Source organism: Pseudopodoces humilis, chromosome 28 (genome assembly GCF_049639895.1).
Source record: "Pseudopodoces humilis isolate 2021_Gansu_Grassland_sample_001 chromosome 28, ASM4963989v1, whole genome shotgun sequence".
Classification (NCBI taxonomy): Eukaryota; Metazoa; Chordata; class Aves; order Passeriformes; family Paridae; genus Pseudopodoces; species Pseudopodoces humilis.
In genome coordinates this window covers 2,529,022-2,545,579 of record NC_142227.1, presented here as the reverse complement: position 1 = coordinate 2,545,579, position 16,558 = coordinate 2,529,022, and the positions used below count along the sequence as shown (strand labels likewise).

The window sequence follows — 16,558 nt, the reverse complement described above, 5'->3', positions numbered from 1 at the left end:
AATGACAGACCCATGCTCCACCAGCAGCAGAGAAAGATGGGAAGTTCTTAGGCATAAACACTCCTATTTTTAAATAAAATTAAAGAAAAATAAAAAGAAGAAAGAAAAAACCCACCCTCCATTCCTGGAAGGCTGAGTCAGAATTACCAGAAGGAAGCTGGACAGAAGAAGTGTTTTCAGTGCCAGCAAATCTGGAGAGCAGGTGAAACATCCCCACCTACAAATCCAAGCTCAGTTTGGTCTCGGCCAGGAGAGCGGCCAGGAGCTGCTGGAAGGGCAGGATGTGTTCTTGCAGCTCCAGCAGCAGGAAGTGAATGCAAGGCTGAGTTTCCATCACAAAAATCCCCAAAGTACAAACCTCTGCTATCCTGACCCAGCTTTGGCACTCAGCATTCCACCTCGGGAATTGCAGCGGAAGCAACAGGAACCTCAGCTGTGCAGAGAATTTGAAATCCACCCACACAGGTGAGAATGTGCTGTGAGGGCCAAATCAGGTGGGAGCAGGAGCTGCAGTGGGAGATGGAGCATCCACCTGTACAATTCCTGCCTTTCCCTATCCTCCCTCACCTCCTGGTTTGATTTTCTCCTCCATCTGTGCTAATCCAGAGAAGAGGAACACAGATCCACGAGAGGGCTGGAAGCAGGAGAGAGACTGACAATTGCACAATCACAGCCTCGCTCTTACTCCACTTTTTTCCTCTCTGCATTATTCTCCATTTTGTCCCACCTTGCCATGAGTTCCCTGGGAAGGGAATCAGTCCCACGTGCCTGCCAAGCCAATCTCCCTCTGTGTAAATCCCTTCCCTGGGTTCTGAGCTGGGAGAAGGCTGCTCACATCTCAAACAGACTGTGAATGAGCAACAAAAAACTGCATCAGCAGCTCACAAATTCCAGTCACAGGCTTCCAAGGCTGGGCTGTGCTTCCCAGCCTTAAAAACACTGGGAATGTGTGAGATGGATGACAGAAAACACAATGTATGACAGGGACTATTTTTAAAAGGTTATTTCACAACTCCATTACAATCAAAGCTGTTTTGTCTGCTGCTCCTGTAAATATTTCACAGGGTGGCAGCTCCCTCCTCTCTGCCCATTCCTGAGTGATAAACAGAGCCAACATATTGGATACAGCTCCTTTCCCTGGGATAACAGCTCTCCCCACAGGCACATGGAGGCAGTTCTGTGTCCAGCCCTTTCCACTTTGATCCCAAACCACCTCCAGCTTCAGGGCTGGGCACCTCAATCCAGGGATTCTCAGTGAGCTGGGAATGTTTATTTTTAAAGAGCACAAAGCTGTTCCTGTACCTGGGAACTACAGGTGGGTCTCCCCCAGGATGCATCCAGCTTGGTTCCTGGGATGTCCCATGCATCAGAAGTGTGAGAGACTGATGTTCCTGCTCTGTTCTGGGAAAACTACATTCCTGATAACCCAGCAGCGGGCTGTGGGTCAGAGCTGGCTGCACAGACACAGCTGAGGGATGTCCTAGATCACAGGAATCAGGATGTAAAAAATTGTGACTGAGTTCCACCACGGTAGCTTAGTGACTGCTCTGGCTGCTCAAAAGGCAAAATTCCTGCAATTCTATGGAAAACTACGATGGTGTGGTGATGTGGGGAGGGACAAGATTATCTAAAATGCTGATATCCCACACCAGTGTGCAGAGGCCAATGGTGAGTCAATCTGGCAATTCTTTCACCCAGTGTCCCGGTACATGGGACCACTTCCACGCAAAAATGAAACCAAAATCTCCTGTCCAGGATGCACCTCACTGACACCACCTCAGGAAAAGTTACTTTGTTAAAAAACAGCCAAAAAAAGCAGCAACTCTGCCCCAACTGCCTCAGCAAACACAGATAAGACAACAGTTAAAATTAGCTGGAGATTCCTTTCCAAAGGAAGTAATTTATAAATGGAATTCCAAGGAGTTAATTGGCCTTATCTGAGCCCAAAAGCTCAGCAGGACACAAGGGGCGAGGGCAGGACGTGAGGAACAGCATGGGACACAAGGGACAGGGACAAGGACTCTGCTGGAGATCCTGCTGTGCTCACACAGGTCAGTCTCACACTTACACAACATTTATTTCTCCCTTGTTTTCTTCATGCTGAATTTAGAACAGCATTTCCCAGTAAGTTTTTGTTGTGCACCCCACAGACACAGAACTCCAGGATTTTTCTAGGCATTGAATGCCTCAGCCAGAGCTGAGATGTTTGGAAAGAGGCTGCCACAGAACCGTTTCTGCAGGGATTTGGACTTCTACATAAAAACCCAACACTAACATGAGAACAGGAGCAACACAGCACGTGTCTCCTCTGTCCTGGGGGATGCATCTGCTCTCCACCAATTTGCACGCCTGGGATGTCTGCAGCCATCTCTTGCATTCCAATAGCTCAGCTCTCTTCCTGCTGCCTCAAACTGCAAGTTCCAACTGGTCTGAGGCTTGCAGACTGCTCAGGGAAGCACAGTCAGAGACACTGAGCACAGCAGAGCCTCCAAATTTAGCAGTGACTACCCCAGTTGCCTCCTGGGGTGGCCATTTGGGTGGTTTTCTCTCATTCTTCCTTAGAGAGTGACCTACAATGGAAATGTGAGGCACAGACTGACAGGCACTGCAAGAGCTGAGACTCAGATCCAGTGGATGTGGGTGATGTGGCTCCAACAACCTCCAGAGCCAGCTGGTGCCTGTGGTGCCCATGTCAGTCCCCCAGCTGAGGCAGAGCAGAAGGCTGGTGAAAATGCCCCCGAATGCCCACAATCAGGTGATGCTGAAGGACTGCAGGCAGCTCCCACACCCCAGAAAACTCTGGGATGTAAAAGCTTGCAGGGACTTGGACTCACAAAGTAAACACAAGTGGTGAGTCTTAAGCTGAGACAGTTATTTAGTCATTGTTACTGAACTATTTGCCCTGGTGAACAAACAAAAGGTGCTGCTGGGGGAAGCTGATGATCCATGTCAGGGTGGTTTTCCTGGAGTCCATCCCTTCAGCACTCCTGAGCACCCTGGAGCTACTGAATGTTTTAGGGATAGATCATCCTCAGGATGCACCTACCTGCCAGGAGAAAGAGCTACTCTGCAAGAGTGCATGAATCCCTCTAATACAGGATTCCCTCCTGCTTCCAGGAGACTGAACACCACTTCACCCCTTCCCTCCTCCAGTGAAGTTGGTAACAGCGGAATAACATCGGAAAAAACTGGGTTGATTTCTTAATTCCTTGGTAAAACCCTCACAAGATGAAGCCTGAGGTACCTCCTGTCTGCTGGGATGATGGGAAAGGAGCAGCCCCTACCTCGATCTGGTTCTGCTGTGGTGTGTTCACATCCCATAGTGTTGGCACGTGGTTGAGGCTGTCGGCGGGCAGGAAGTCCTTGGGATCCGCGATGTCCGAGAGGGAATCCGCGGGGGACGAGAAGAGGGAGTTGTTGTTGGAGAGCTCATCGAGGTATGAAGAATCCTGGAACAGAGGCATAGCCATGGTTGGAGGAGGCAGGATGAGACCAGAGAGTTCCTTCCTCACTCAGCCAGCGAGTTCTGATTTCTTGCTGCTCAATGAGCGGCTCCGCTACTTTGCGCTCCGCAGATTCCAGAAATTAACCTGGAACTGAGGATATGCTCTGTGGTGCTGCTTGAAAATCTGTTTATTGAAAAAGCAGGAAAAGCCCTGGTCAGGAGAGTGGGTACATGGTCAAGGCTGACTTGGGCTGTGCACACCCCTGCACCATGGACTGGGAGAGAGAGAAGCATCCAGCAGGGCATCGCTCAACTCCACTTTGTGCTTGATTAAAAAAGGCTGCTGAGGGGTGCAAAAGCTTCAGCTTGACCCCAAAGTATTTAATTTGTGTGCAGGGGCCCCCAGAGATCCAGCTACACTCGATCACAGCGTGGCTATTTCACTGCAATTTCCGATGTGTCACTACCTGGAGCCTGTAGGAAACATCCCTCTCCTCCTGTTCTGCACACACCAGGCTGCCAGGAGCAGGGGAAGGAGTGCTGCTTTCACCTGGATTTGAATCTAGGTAAATCCAGGCAGATCTACCAATCCTCTTCCCAGGGGCCAGCCCCAGCCTGGATAAGGAATGTGCTTCAGGGACCAGGCTTTGCCCCTGCTCTTTTTCTGGTGACTGGGCTGGATGGTTTGCAACTGTTTGATTTGGTGCCAGCCCAGTGATGCTGTCTGTTTGAGTCACACGGACTTTGGCTCAGAAAGAGCCATCAATCCCCTCCCTAACATCAAGCATTGGTCTGGTTTCCCCATTTCAGGTGGCGAGAACCAAGAGCCAATAAGCACTTCTTGCTCTGCATTCTTCACTGTGGCACAGACTCTGCCCCTTCCCCAGCTCCATCCCATCACCTCAGCCCTTCTCCCACACCAAACAGCAATTTTCAAATTTTGTCAAAGCAGAAAAGCTTTGGTGTTAATTAAGAGCAATGTATTTACAGCACCAAACTCCAGCACTCAGGTCTGGCCAGAGATGAACCTCTGTTCCCTGAGGGAAAGGCAAATCTGTCTTGGTGGCCCCACAGATGCTGCCAACGTGGGTGAGTCTGTGGTTCCTCACAGCCCAGCCAGAACACCAGGGTAACCCACCAGGCTGCTGCCAGCAGAGCCAGGGGCTGGTACAGGAGGAATCACTGCTCACTTCCAGTAAAGGGCCAATTTCCCACTACAGGCAGAAAGGCAGCCAAAGACTCTTAAAAGTCACTTAGCCCTGCCTGACATAAACCCACGAGCAGCTGAGCCTGGCCGTGCTGTTCCCAAGGGCTTCAGGCCAAGAGCTGGGTCAGACCCCCCTGTCTTGCCATCAAAAGCTATGGGCTTGCAGTGCTCAAACCACTGGGACGTGTTCCCTTCCTCTTCCTCCCAGGGATGTCTCGTTTGGCCAGTGTGTGTGCCCTGAAGCCATCAGTGCAGGTGCTGGAAGCACTCCAGCAATGGCAGGTGTGATGTGGGGAGTTTGGATTCCTCAGTTACCAACTGCTGGACCTAAAGACTCAGGGAGCGAATGCAGCGCTTCCTGGGCAGCTCCTGCTGTTTCTGTGGCTATTTTAGGATTACCCAGAAATCTAGGTATGCAGAGACTGAACAGGCACCCGGATTTATCACCTTGGAATTAAGGGATCTCTGGACCCCCCTTCACACTTGAGAAAGCAGAAGAACACTTGGGTGGGTCTGGCCATGGCCAAGAGCGAGTGGCCTGTGCAGGAGCCAGATGGTCCCAGATCCCACCCAGTCCCATTGCTGAGACACTTCCAAGCAGGGTTTGTTCACCTGCAAAGGGCACTGACAGAGGCTGGGGAAGGAGGAAACATCTGCACACCCATGTCATGGCAGGGGAGGCTGTGGGGCAGCACAGAGTGGCCATGGGGTTCCAACAATAGGAAAGGGCTGGGCTGGAATAGCAACAGGATATGGGAAAGCCTCATGACCCAACCCAAGATATTCCAGCAAATGTCACCCAGCCCCTTCCATGCCCAGGGAAGACTCCAGCCCCAGCACTGGGCTGAACTGGGGAGAGGAAACCAGCCTCCAAGGCAGAGGGAGGACAATACTCCTCCTGGAAGTGATGCAGTGATCCCATCCTCTGCCAGCATTACGAGGCATTAGTCACAAACTTCCAGAGTCTCTCGTTTGTCTTAACTAATTGCATTATGTAAAGACTACTAAAGTTAATCACCTGTCAGCTTCCCTGCCCCAAGAACTTCCACCACCTCTGTAAATTTATCAAACCCAGGGTAATTGTTTAACACAAGGCCATGGATAACCAGTAGAAACCATGCCTGGACAAATCACACCACTGGTTTATCTGCTACAAACAGGAGCAGCTGCCTTGGTGACCTCAGGAAGAAAAAGAAGGATCACCTCAACCAAAAGCCCATGGTGAGAGTCAGCTCAGGCACTGGGGTTTGAAATATGTAATTTTGTCCCTGTTTCAGATTGATTAATCAGAACTTTAAGTTTTTCTCATTAGAAACATGAGGTTCTACACTAACAGCACTTCTGTTTCAGTGGAAGTTGAATTTCTGCACCAGATGGAAGTTGTCCTGACAGGCAGGATCTTTATTTCAGATACTTTTCTACAACTGTTTTTTACATAAATCTCATTCCTGGAATTCAGCATCTTTGTGGTGTCCTCTGGACTGGCCCCAGAAGGTCCAGGCCTCTCCTGGGTCAAGGACCCACAGCTGGAGACAGAGCTGCAGGTTGGTCTCAGAGCAAAGGACCACCTGATGCTACATGGCACTCCTGTAATTATCCCAAAATTGAGATTATCAAACAATTATCTCCCTAGAAAAGATAAGGAAAAAATCAGGGTACCCCAGCCCAGACACTTGATCTTTCTCCAAGCCCCTGGGAACAGCTCAGCTCCCTCAGTCAAAACAAAGTGTTAAAAATAATGAAAGAACAGGTGAAGTCTAAATACAGACAGAACAAGCATCCTAAAAATATTTTTTTTTCCATCAAGCCATCAATAGAAATGGTTTATTTTCTCACAATCCAGACACTGAGGAAACAGTGTCTGCAGAGCAGCTCTGGATGACTGCACTGCAGAGCACCCAGGTGAAGAGGGGGTTTTATTAAAAACCCAAAACCCTGTCTATATACCCAAATACACACCCACAACCACAGCCACACTTCCAGCCAAGACAGATTTGGCACCTCAAAAGTCACAGATTTAGCAAATTATTATTCAGGAGTAACTGAATCAGCAGCTGGAGATGATCACTATAAAATCTTTTAGTTTCCAAACCCCAAAGTCTGTCTAAATTTGGGGAAATAAACTTGCAGTGTGGAGGGTTTAGCTCTGGCTGGATGGTGCTCCCCTCACTTCCTGCATCAACTTTGGAAATAAAACCCCTCAAAGCCATCACACGTACACAAACACATGGATCAATCCTCAGACAGCTCCTTCTCTCCAAATTCCACACTCAGTGACCAAGTTCTGACTGACAGAATAGCGTCCAGGAATGCACGTTCCAGCAAAACAGAAATCACATCTTTGGGACAAAATAAAAAATAAAATCTATTCCTGGTACCCAACGTGGAGAGGCGTCACTCCCAAAACTCTGCAGCCACTGCACAACTCCCTGGAGACCAAATGCACAAGGAATTCCACGGAGGAGGAGGAGGAGGAGGAGGAAAAACCCAGGAAAAATGAGGCTTTACCTTGTAGAGAGACGGGAACTTCAGCCAGAACTGCATTTGGGACATTTTAGAGCAGCATTCGGGGGACTGTCGGTGCGGGAGGCAGCAGCAGGGGGAGGGTGCTCAGTGGAAAGTGGAGAAAGGTCCATCCACGGCCCGGGCTCATCGGGGGGCTTTAAAAGCCAACATGCAGCAGGCAGAGGAGGGAAAATGGAGACTCAGGGCCCGGCAGAGCTGTCCTGCACCCGGAGATTTGCATAGACTGTTTAGTCACGACGAGAGGGCTCTTACTTCCTCTAAGTCCAGGGCTGACTTTCAGGAAATGATGCCTGCTTGGTAAGTCAGTGAAATTACTGGCAGTGCGAGGAGAATTACTGTACGTGGTGTAATCCAACCACAGAGCACAGTAAACAGCGCCAGGCTCTGCAGAGCCAGAGGGCTCCGGGCTCCCTTCGCTCCCTCCCCGGCCACCCAAAGCCAGACTTTGTCCCCCTGGCACCCCTTCCTCTGAGCTGGGGGTCCTGCCCTCCTGCCCCCCATCCCCGATTTCAGGGTTCAGGTGATGTGGTTGAAGGGATAAAGCTCATGAGGAGTATTCCCATGTTGGTGTCCCCCCCTCCATGTGCTCTATTTGTCTTTGGTGTCTGCCCCACCCCAAATCGTGCCTTTAGAAACCTAAAGGAGTGGCCCATTCTCTTCCCTTTCCTCCCAGGATCAGTTATTTCCCAGGGACCGTTGCCTCCTCTTTCCAAGGCTGTCTCCCTTTTAACTTCAACAGTTTTGGTAACAGAAATAAGCAAAATTTCTGGTGGGGAAGAAAAAAAGGACATCTGAAAGGGACGTAAACTTAATGAAGATCTCCTCCAACACCACTGGAGACTAAAGGAATCATCCAAAGAATCCCCCACCCTCTGGAAAATCCCTGGGAACTGTCGTGTTTGTTTTGGGTGCAAGAGGCTCCTGTTTGCTCTTCCCTGGCAGGGCTGGTGGCAGGGTCACTTCCAGTTTGCCCAGCAAACCCAGCAGAGCACGGAGCCAGCAGTGCATGTGCTGGGAACGGGGAAGGAGAGGAGCCCTGACTGTGTCTCCATCCCTGCTCCCAGTCCTTCCAGACACCCACGGCACGGCTTCAAGGGAGCACAGCTCGTTCCGTGTCTGAGCTGCTGTGGCTGTCACTGCTCAGGCAGCTTCTCTCAGGGCCTTGTGCCGGGAACAGCTGGAAAATCCCGTCTTTATCAGGCACTTCTCAAAAAAGCAGAGCTTTGGAGTGGAAGAAGGCACAAAGTCCTAGCAGGCCCATGAGAGAGGCGAGCAAAGCCTTCCAGGAAGAGAGCTGAGTGGAGGAATTCTGCTTTATGCCATGAGGAAGGAGGATGGGCCCCTCCAAGGAAAACTCGCCAGGTTCTGAGGCTGGAAAACCACCCACAGGGCAAATATCTGCAGCAGGGCTCATTTCCAAGGGCAGAACTCTCTGCAGCACCATGGCTCCACAGGGACTGAGACAACAGTGAGGATGCACACTCAACACACCTAGTCCAGGAGGTTTCTTCAATAAGCAAATGGGAAAGAAAACCACCTTTTCCCTGGCACAGGTACTGCTGTGGCAGGGTCTGCAGTCATGGATGGGGCTCCCAGGAGGAGCTGGAGCATCTGCTGGGCTCCCTGTTCCCAGGACCCATCTCACCTGCCAGGGGAGGCTGCAAGCAGCACCTCCCTGAGAGCCAGCAGAACGTCCTGCAGGGACCGCTGTGACAACAGAATTTGGTTTCTGTGGGCAGCAGGCTGGGGATAGAGAAAGGCTGAGGGTTCTCAAGGCTCCTTTTCTCTGAATTTGCTGTATTTAAGAGCAGGCTCTGCTGGCTTGTGGGGCAGGTGCTTTAATGGCACGTATGGAGTGAAGAGGCAGAATTTATTTCTGAAATGTCTTAATTAGCACCTTGCTGTGTGACCTTGACTGAACCACGATGTCCTGCCTGAGCCAATCGAGGTCTCGCAATTTCTGCAACCTTTGGAAGAGCACATGGATTATTTCCTCTTCCTTTTCTGTCAGTGGGGCAAAATGCAGACATGAGAGACCTGTGCTGCCGGAGGAAGTGGGAACACGGCACAGATACCCAGGGCTGCTGCATTGATTTTGCAAGACCACAGCAGTGTAATCACCACGGGGAAGATAAACCACTGTGGAACCACCACCTGGAATGTTCCCAGCCTGTCCGAGGGGAGAGGCAATCCTGCTCCCCACAATTCACCCAAGAACACGTGTGCTGACAGACACACAAGGAAAGCAGGATTATTCCAGCACTCACATCTGACTTTTTTCCTTGCAGCCAAGCCCAGGGAGTCGCTGTGCTGGGGAACCTTCTGCACCCCCTGACTCAGACCAACTCTGCTTTGAATTAAAGCATCTATTTTCAACCATGTCCCCATGGTCTGCTATTGGATTCTATTACCAGCACTTTTAAGACTGAGCGTTTCAGACTGGCTTTTCCCGCTTTCGTTGGCTTTGGGAAGGGAGAAGGCAGGGAATGGTGCCTGCCAAGAAACTCAGAAGGCAGATCTCCATCCCTCCTGCCCAGAGTGGACATCGCTGCTTGGAGGCAGCAACACAGATAAAAACTATCAAGACTGGAATGGAGGGAGATATCTGAGCCCTCCAGGCTCGTTTACCCTTTTCTCCAGGGCCACAGGCATCTGAGGAGGCTTCTGCCATCCACTGACAACAAATTATACCTCAAAAGCTGAATTGTACCTCCCCTCCTCCTGGGAAGCAGCTCAGGGTGCCTGAGCACGCCAAGCCTTTGGTCAGTGCACAGCGAGCTGTTATAACCACAGCCTTCACTTTCCTTACCTCAGGCCTGCAGGATGTGTCAGGTATCTCACCTAGAGGGGTTATAAAGTGTTATTACATCAGCCCAAACCCCAAACCTGCAGTGCAGAAACAAAGACACAAGCGCACAAAGCCACTTGTTCTCCCAAGGCCAAGAGCCAGGTAACTGCCTGCAAATAGATTTTAATGTCTGTGTTCCCTGTAGACATAACTCCAGGACAGCAACAGAAGTTCCAGGACGTTTCTTATTCCAGGAAACTCTTTGTTTCAGCCACAATCAAGTGTTCCATATAATTTAATAACTGTTGCATTGATTTCTCCTAAATCACCCCAGCTCTGTGCACTGCAGCACTTCTAAAAATTAATACTTTACTTAAGAGCGGGTTAATTTCTCCTCCTGCTTTAACAAGGAAGATTAACAGGAGATTGCAAGGGGCTGGTGGTGAGGAGAGGGCTGGTTTATGATTAACACGTGTGGGCAGGAGCCCCCATCCAGCAGAGCAGATCAAACAAGGCTGTAACTGCATCTTTACAGCGTTACTGAAGGTGACTCTGCCCAGGAGCAGCCAATTCCTCCTGGCCCACAGGATAAATCCATCTGGCCTGACCTCCTACCTCCAGCCCCAGCATAACCCATGTTTAAAAAGGGGACCAGAGTCCCTCCCAGAGCATTTACACCCAGAGCTGCATCACTGAGGGGAGAAGGAGGATCTGCAGAGTGCCCTGCACACTCACTGTGTTCCCAGCTCCACCTTCCCCTGGAGCTGCTCCCCTTCCCAGGTTTATTTCTCAGTGGACCTCAAGGCATATAAAGTCAGCAGAGGAGGTTTCTGTGTGTTCAGCAAAGTCCTGTTCTGGAGCCACAAGTCACACAAAATTAAGCAAAGGGAACACAGACTGCCAGCAAAGGCCATCAGAGATAACAGAGAGCTCACAGGAGTTGGGCAGAGTCTGTGTTTCAACTAATTCTAAACTGACCAGGGCAGTGAAGTTGAAGAAAAAAATCTGTGGTGGCCAAGGGGAGCAGGAATGCTCTCCTAGAGCAGGATGCTTTGACTCTGTAAGGCTCTGGGGACAGACACAGCTCACAGGGACAACACAGACCAGAGGATAAGTTAAACCCTCCTGGATTCAATGTTTTCTTATTGCAATTAACAGCTCTCACCATCAGTGTCACAAGACAGCACCACCATGGCCACAGTGCCTTTGCAGAACTGCTGCCCACAAGTGCCAGATCCCAGCTCAGCAGCACCTGGGACTGCAGGAATAACCAGCAGGAACAGAGGGAAGCAAAAGAAACCAAACCCTGCTTCTCTCAGGACTCTGATTTGTAAGGACACATGGGCAGTCTGTAGACTTTTCCATAAGGAGGTGGCACCATGTGGTTGGGATGAGACTTTGGCTGAAGACAACAGTTCCCAAGACCAGAAACGCTGTCAGACCCAACGTGGCCTCCCAGAACTATTTTCTGAACCTCCGTTCAAGCCACTTGTTTATATAAAAAATGCCAACAGATCGGCAAGGATGAATCACCCAGGAGCAAGCCAGAACCCAAAAATATTGTGGAGGAAACAAGTTCAAGTTCACATCAGGCTGTTCTGGCCATGCAGCAAAGCACCTTCCCCACTCAGCAAGATGAATGGTTCAGCTACAGAGAAACTCCCAGAGCCACTAGAAAATGTGGCAATTCCCACTCTCAGCATCCCCAGGTCAGCAAAGCCTTTGCACCCTGCAGCACCAGGACCCCCAAACAAAACATGGAAGGATGAGGAGAGGAAATGCCAATGCCAGAGGAAAAAGCACCAGAACTCCTGCTCTCTGAAACCTACAGCACACAGAAAATCACTGCCACCAACGGAAAGGGTTTGCTACACAAATTCCTCAATCATTTGCTCTTCAGACCTTTCAAATCCTTCTTCATTATTCCTCAAAATTCTGGATTCTGCTACAGGAGCAAAGCCAAGAGAGCAGCCTGTATCTATGTGTGGAGGCAGCACAAGTCCTCAGACAAGCACCTGATCCATTTTGCCTGCCCAAGGACCACAGATTGGATCAGGAATCTCTTACCAGCAATTGCAGCAAACTCCTCATGTTGCCCCTTGGCACAGTTGGACCAGCCCTTGCCACTCCTACCACGGCAGAAGGAAAGTTTGGAAAAGACAGGTACTTTCCTGTACAGCCACCTGGAAAGATGGAACAACTCAGCTTCTCCCACCCCTCCTGGATGGCAATTTTCAGCTTCCCAAGCCAAATGCCAATATTTAACAATTTGGTGTCTGGGACAATGACAAATCAGTAAAGTGGAAAACACTGATGAAGGAAGGGCTGGAAAAACTTCAGGAAACTCCCAGATGGCTCCAGTCTGATGCCACTGTCTCCAGTTCAGGGTCTGCTGCTCCAGCAGAGCCAGGCTCCAACTCTGGCTCCTGTGAGCGGATCTGCAGCTTTTCTCTGGATGAGCAGTGCCTGGTGGCTCAGAGACCCCTGGGGTTTATCCATGACTTCCATGTCAGTGCTTAGTGCATCCTAATCCAAGTGAGCACCAGGAGAGATCATGTAAGGGGCTCAGAAGTCCAAAGCTGAGTGTTCAAGAACACTGACCTGGCTCCATGCTGCAGAATGAGCTGTTAGAGCACACTGGAGCCTGAAATTCCTCTTCCAGAGACAGCCCCACAGGTGAAATAACCCAGCACTGCTCTTTGGCTCTGGGGAGCTCCAAACACACCCCAGCCCTCCAAGGTACCAACTCCAGCAGGGAGCTTCAGCTTAGAAAACAGAGCTCTGACAAAGCCTGATCCACTGTTTCTCAGTTTCAGCACACACAGGGTGACACATCACTGCCCTGTTACCTGTGGAATCTCCAGGGACCAGAGCATGAGCTCACAGACAAATCATGGAACAGGACAGGAGAGCACCATAAAGCTGCTCTGCTCCTCGTGGGAGCACATGGCACTACCTGGTGGTACAATACCCCAGTGAAGGAACTGTTTGAGCTGTATTACGTTCAGAGGACACTTTGCTGTGTCCATACTGGGGGCAGAACACCTGCAGGCAGATTGCAATAGGTGCAGAAAGAGTCCAAAAAAAAGGTCATTTGCCTAAAATCACCTCACCCACATCCCATCACTCACATCCCATCACTCACTTCCTCTCCCAAAGGATGAGAGCAGCACAAGAATTATTTCTTGCTCTGGGAATCATTTGAGGTCACTCACACCTGCTTATTCTCAGAGCCTCCTGCTCTTTTCTCACCCAGCCAACACAAAGCATCTCCTTCCACAAAGAACCTCCAAAACTCTACTCCTCCAAGCTGGCTGAGATCAATTTCTGTGATGCAGCAGGGAAGGAAGCTGACTGACCACCAAGATACTAGAAAACACATAAGTCAAAGAAATAATTAAGCCCTTTTCCCGTTGAACCCATCAGCCAAACCCCACTAGACCTGGAGGTGAGACCTATGGCAAGGACCCCTCTCTCCCCTTCCCATCGCAGCCCGGTAAATGGTCTCACAAGTTGATGAGATCACCTTTCTGCCTCGTTCCTCCCACAATTAATTCTGCAGGAGGCAGAGATCAATGCTGCTGTGATTCAATTATTTACCTGGTTTAATCCAGCCAGAAAACCCTGACCAGCAGCTGCCCAGTGGCTGCCCTGGTTGGTCCCTGACGTGAGGCACAGGGAGCTGGATGGGGGGACCACACCAGTGGCCACCTCAAAAAGCACAAATCCCCAGCACCTGCTCATCCAAATCTGTAGAAATCAGAGCCCCAAGAAGGGTCAAAACCTCTCTTCGGCCACACCAAAAAACCAAAACACAACGAGGAGGAATTAACACACGGGCACCAATGTCTGCATTAATTCCTAGAAAGGATATAGCCAGTCCCTTTTTCATTCCAAAGTCTGTCCTGTCATATCAACTACTTGCAGTTTTTACTGACTAATCTTACCATAAGATGTTGCCAAAAGCCAGTGCAACATTCCCAAACATCATGGAAAGAGCTCCTTCCCACCCAGGAGAGATCCCTGAGCTGAGGGAGCTCCGGGTCCCCAGAGACACCGAGCGACTCGGGGGTCACTGTTCATTCCTCCCACGCTTCAGTTCTGCAAAAACTGACCTGGCTGCACTCTTGGAATGCTGGGCACTGAGTTGATGTAATCTCTAAATATTCACAATTCAGGAATCCACCACTTGTAGCCACTGAGGAAGAACATGCGGCACAAGAGCATTTTGGGAGGGAAATAACTGAAGAGTCTGAAGCGTGTTCAATTCACACTCTGGGATCCTCCTGCAGCCAGGACCATCCCCAGCACTGCCAGTGTTTATGCCAAACACCCCTTTAAAAGCTAGAAGCAGTTTTACCACAGAGAAGCTCCTACCAAACCAGGGACACCTTTCAAATTCCTGGTGTCAGAGGACTGATCCCAATTGCACACAATTCCTCTCCAGGGGTGGACAAATTTATCACCTATCTCTTCATTTTTCCCTCAGTAAAGCAACACTGAAAAATAAACCCCAGTATTCCAAAGCCCTATTTTCCCCCCCAAAGATATCAGGAACTCTGCACTTACCTGAGGAAAATCCCCATTTTTTGGTAAAAAGTCAGTGGGGTCCACAGTTGCATAGTTTGTATCGAAGAAATGTGGTCTGCTGATGGAATCCATATAAAAATCTTGAGGGGGGTTAAAATATTGCCTGTAAGGAAATGGGAGAAGCAGTTACTCCCTGTCAGTCCCCAGCACTTCTCAGATCACTTCAGCCTCTGGCAGCAGTGAAGCTGAAACTTCAGGATGTCACATACAGGAGAGGGATATTATTGGATATTATCCAGAAAAGAGGTGGCAAAGTATTATCTCTACCAGTTCTATCCCACCTCCCAAACTCAGCAGTGTAAAAATGTTGAATTAAGAATATAATTTTGGGGAATTTGTGTAAACCAGGAAGGGTTTAATAGATAACAATGGTCTGCAGTACCCAATATTGCAGCCCTGATGACAAAGCAGAATGAAGCTCTGGGACGTCCCAGCATGAAAGGCGTGGTGGACCTGCCAGTCCATGAGGTGCAGGGAAACATCACACCTGAATGGCAGTTTGGGCCACAAAACCCCCAAAACAGCCCCACAAGCCAGCTCTGACAGGGAAACACCCCTGTTAACCCACCTACACAGGGGGTTCAGCACTCACAGACCTCAAGGGCAGCTCAGAATGGAAGGGTTGGTGACTGGGAAACACAGACAGAACTGTTACCCAGGGAGAGCAGCTAGGGATGTGACTATGAGTTCAAAGGCAAGATCTCTGCTCAGCTAACAAGGGAACAAAGCAAAGATCCTGCCTGGGCAGGGCCATGCCAGCTTCCTCCTGCTCCCTGCACCCTGCATCCACTTCCTCTGGGCAGCCAGGGGCAAAAAACTGCACAAGAGCACCCAATTTCCTTCCTCCTGCCCAGGAGCAGCTGCTGGCCTCTGCTCCAAGCCACCTCCTGGTTTGCACAAGCCCTTTCCCTCTCCTGCAGGAGCAAGGAATGTGCTTTGTAATCTTTCCCATAAGGGGCCATGCTCCTGCTTGGGCAATTGCCACCAACACCCTCGGTGCTGCAGCCACGGGATGTCCACCTTGGCTGGATGGTTTCCTCTTGTGGGGAGCTGCCCAAAGAACTCACAGCCAGAAATTTGAACAGAGGGAGAAACAGAGTTTGAACAGAACTCCTGCCCAGGAGCTGGGAATGCCAAGCTGCCAAAGGATTATTAAGCAATTAAGGTGCCATGTGTGGCCAACAGCTCGTTAACGCACTCGGTGAGCATTTAAATGTGGATTTATGTGCAAACACAGTTATCTCCTCTGATAAATACGTTTTTCCTGCTCATTTCCATCACTAAAGATAATATCCTGTAAAACAAACAGCTCCTTCCTCCTTTTCTGTGCTGCCATGGCTTTACCTGCTGCAGAGACACCTGAGGCTCTGTGTGAACACACCTGCACATCCCAACTCCTACAGTCCAGCCCTGATTGTTGGCTCTTCGTAATCCATCCAAGGAAATTAAAATCTGGGCATAAATTCTGGGAATGAATGTATTTCCACACAGGAAAAGGCTGGTTTAAAAGGCTTTCAAGTCGAGGCCGCTGTGGTCTCGCCGTCTCTCACACGAGGACACGGCTTGGCCAGCGTCAAGGAACTAACCAAGGAATAGGAAAACTATTTTTACTGGAAAAGTGAACACCCCCTCCTGTTTCCCTGGCACTTTGTGGCATGAACAAGGGTCAGTCAAGGTAATGAGAAGGAGACCAAGAGAGCTCCAACCTCCCTGGACTGTTGTGGAATGACCAGCTCTGGTTTGCATTGTGTTACCCTCAGTCTTGGTCTTTAATCCATCCATGTGAGATGCACTTGGTTCCTGCAGTGTGCAGGGAGAGCCGAAATCCTCCTTGGAAAGCCCCCAAATCCTTTCAGTACCTTTGGAGCTGGGCTTTATCTTCCCTTGAATCAGAACTCAAAGCTGTTCTCCCTCATTTCCAGGGCTGGCACAGAGCCATTCACAAGTTCATTTGAATTAAACTGGGACAAAAAACGCTTTAACTGGAAGATTCAGGTCAGTG

At 49.9% G+C, this 16,558-nt stretch overlaps 1 protein-coding gene across 3 annotated transcripts in view; it reads right to left on the bottom strand.

The window, feature by feature from the left end:
* The window catches only part of SBNO2 (strawberry notch homolog 2), a 46,228-nt gene that overhangs the window by 18,870 nt on the left and 10,800 nt on the right, over nt 1–16,558 (bottom strand). For 2 of the 3 annotated variants that reach the window (XM_005531187.3, XM_014259978.2), the window contains exons 4-5: nt 14,536–14,659; nt 3,285–3,449 (exon numbers count right to left, since the gene is read on the bottom strand). In XM_005531187.3, the coding sequence (XP_005531244.2) occupies nt 3,285–3,449; nt 14,536–14,659 (289 nt within the window). Of the gene's footprint in view, nt 1–3,284; nt 3,450–7,160; nt 7,379–14,535; nt 14,660–16,558 lie in introns of those variants that run through there. The other variant, XM_014259979.2, reaches the window with a different exon arrangement.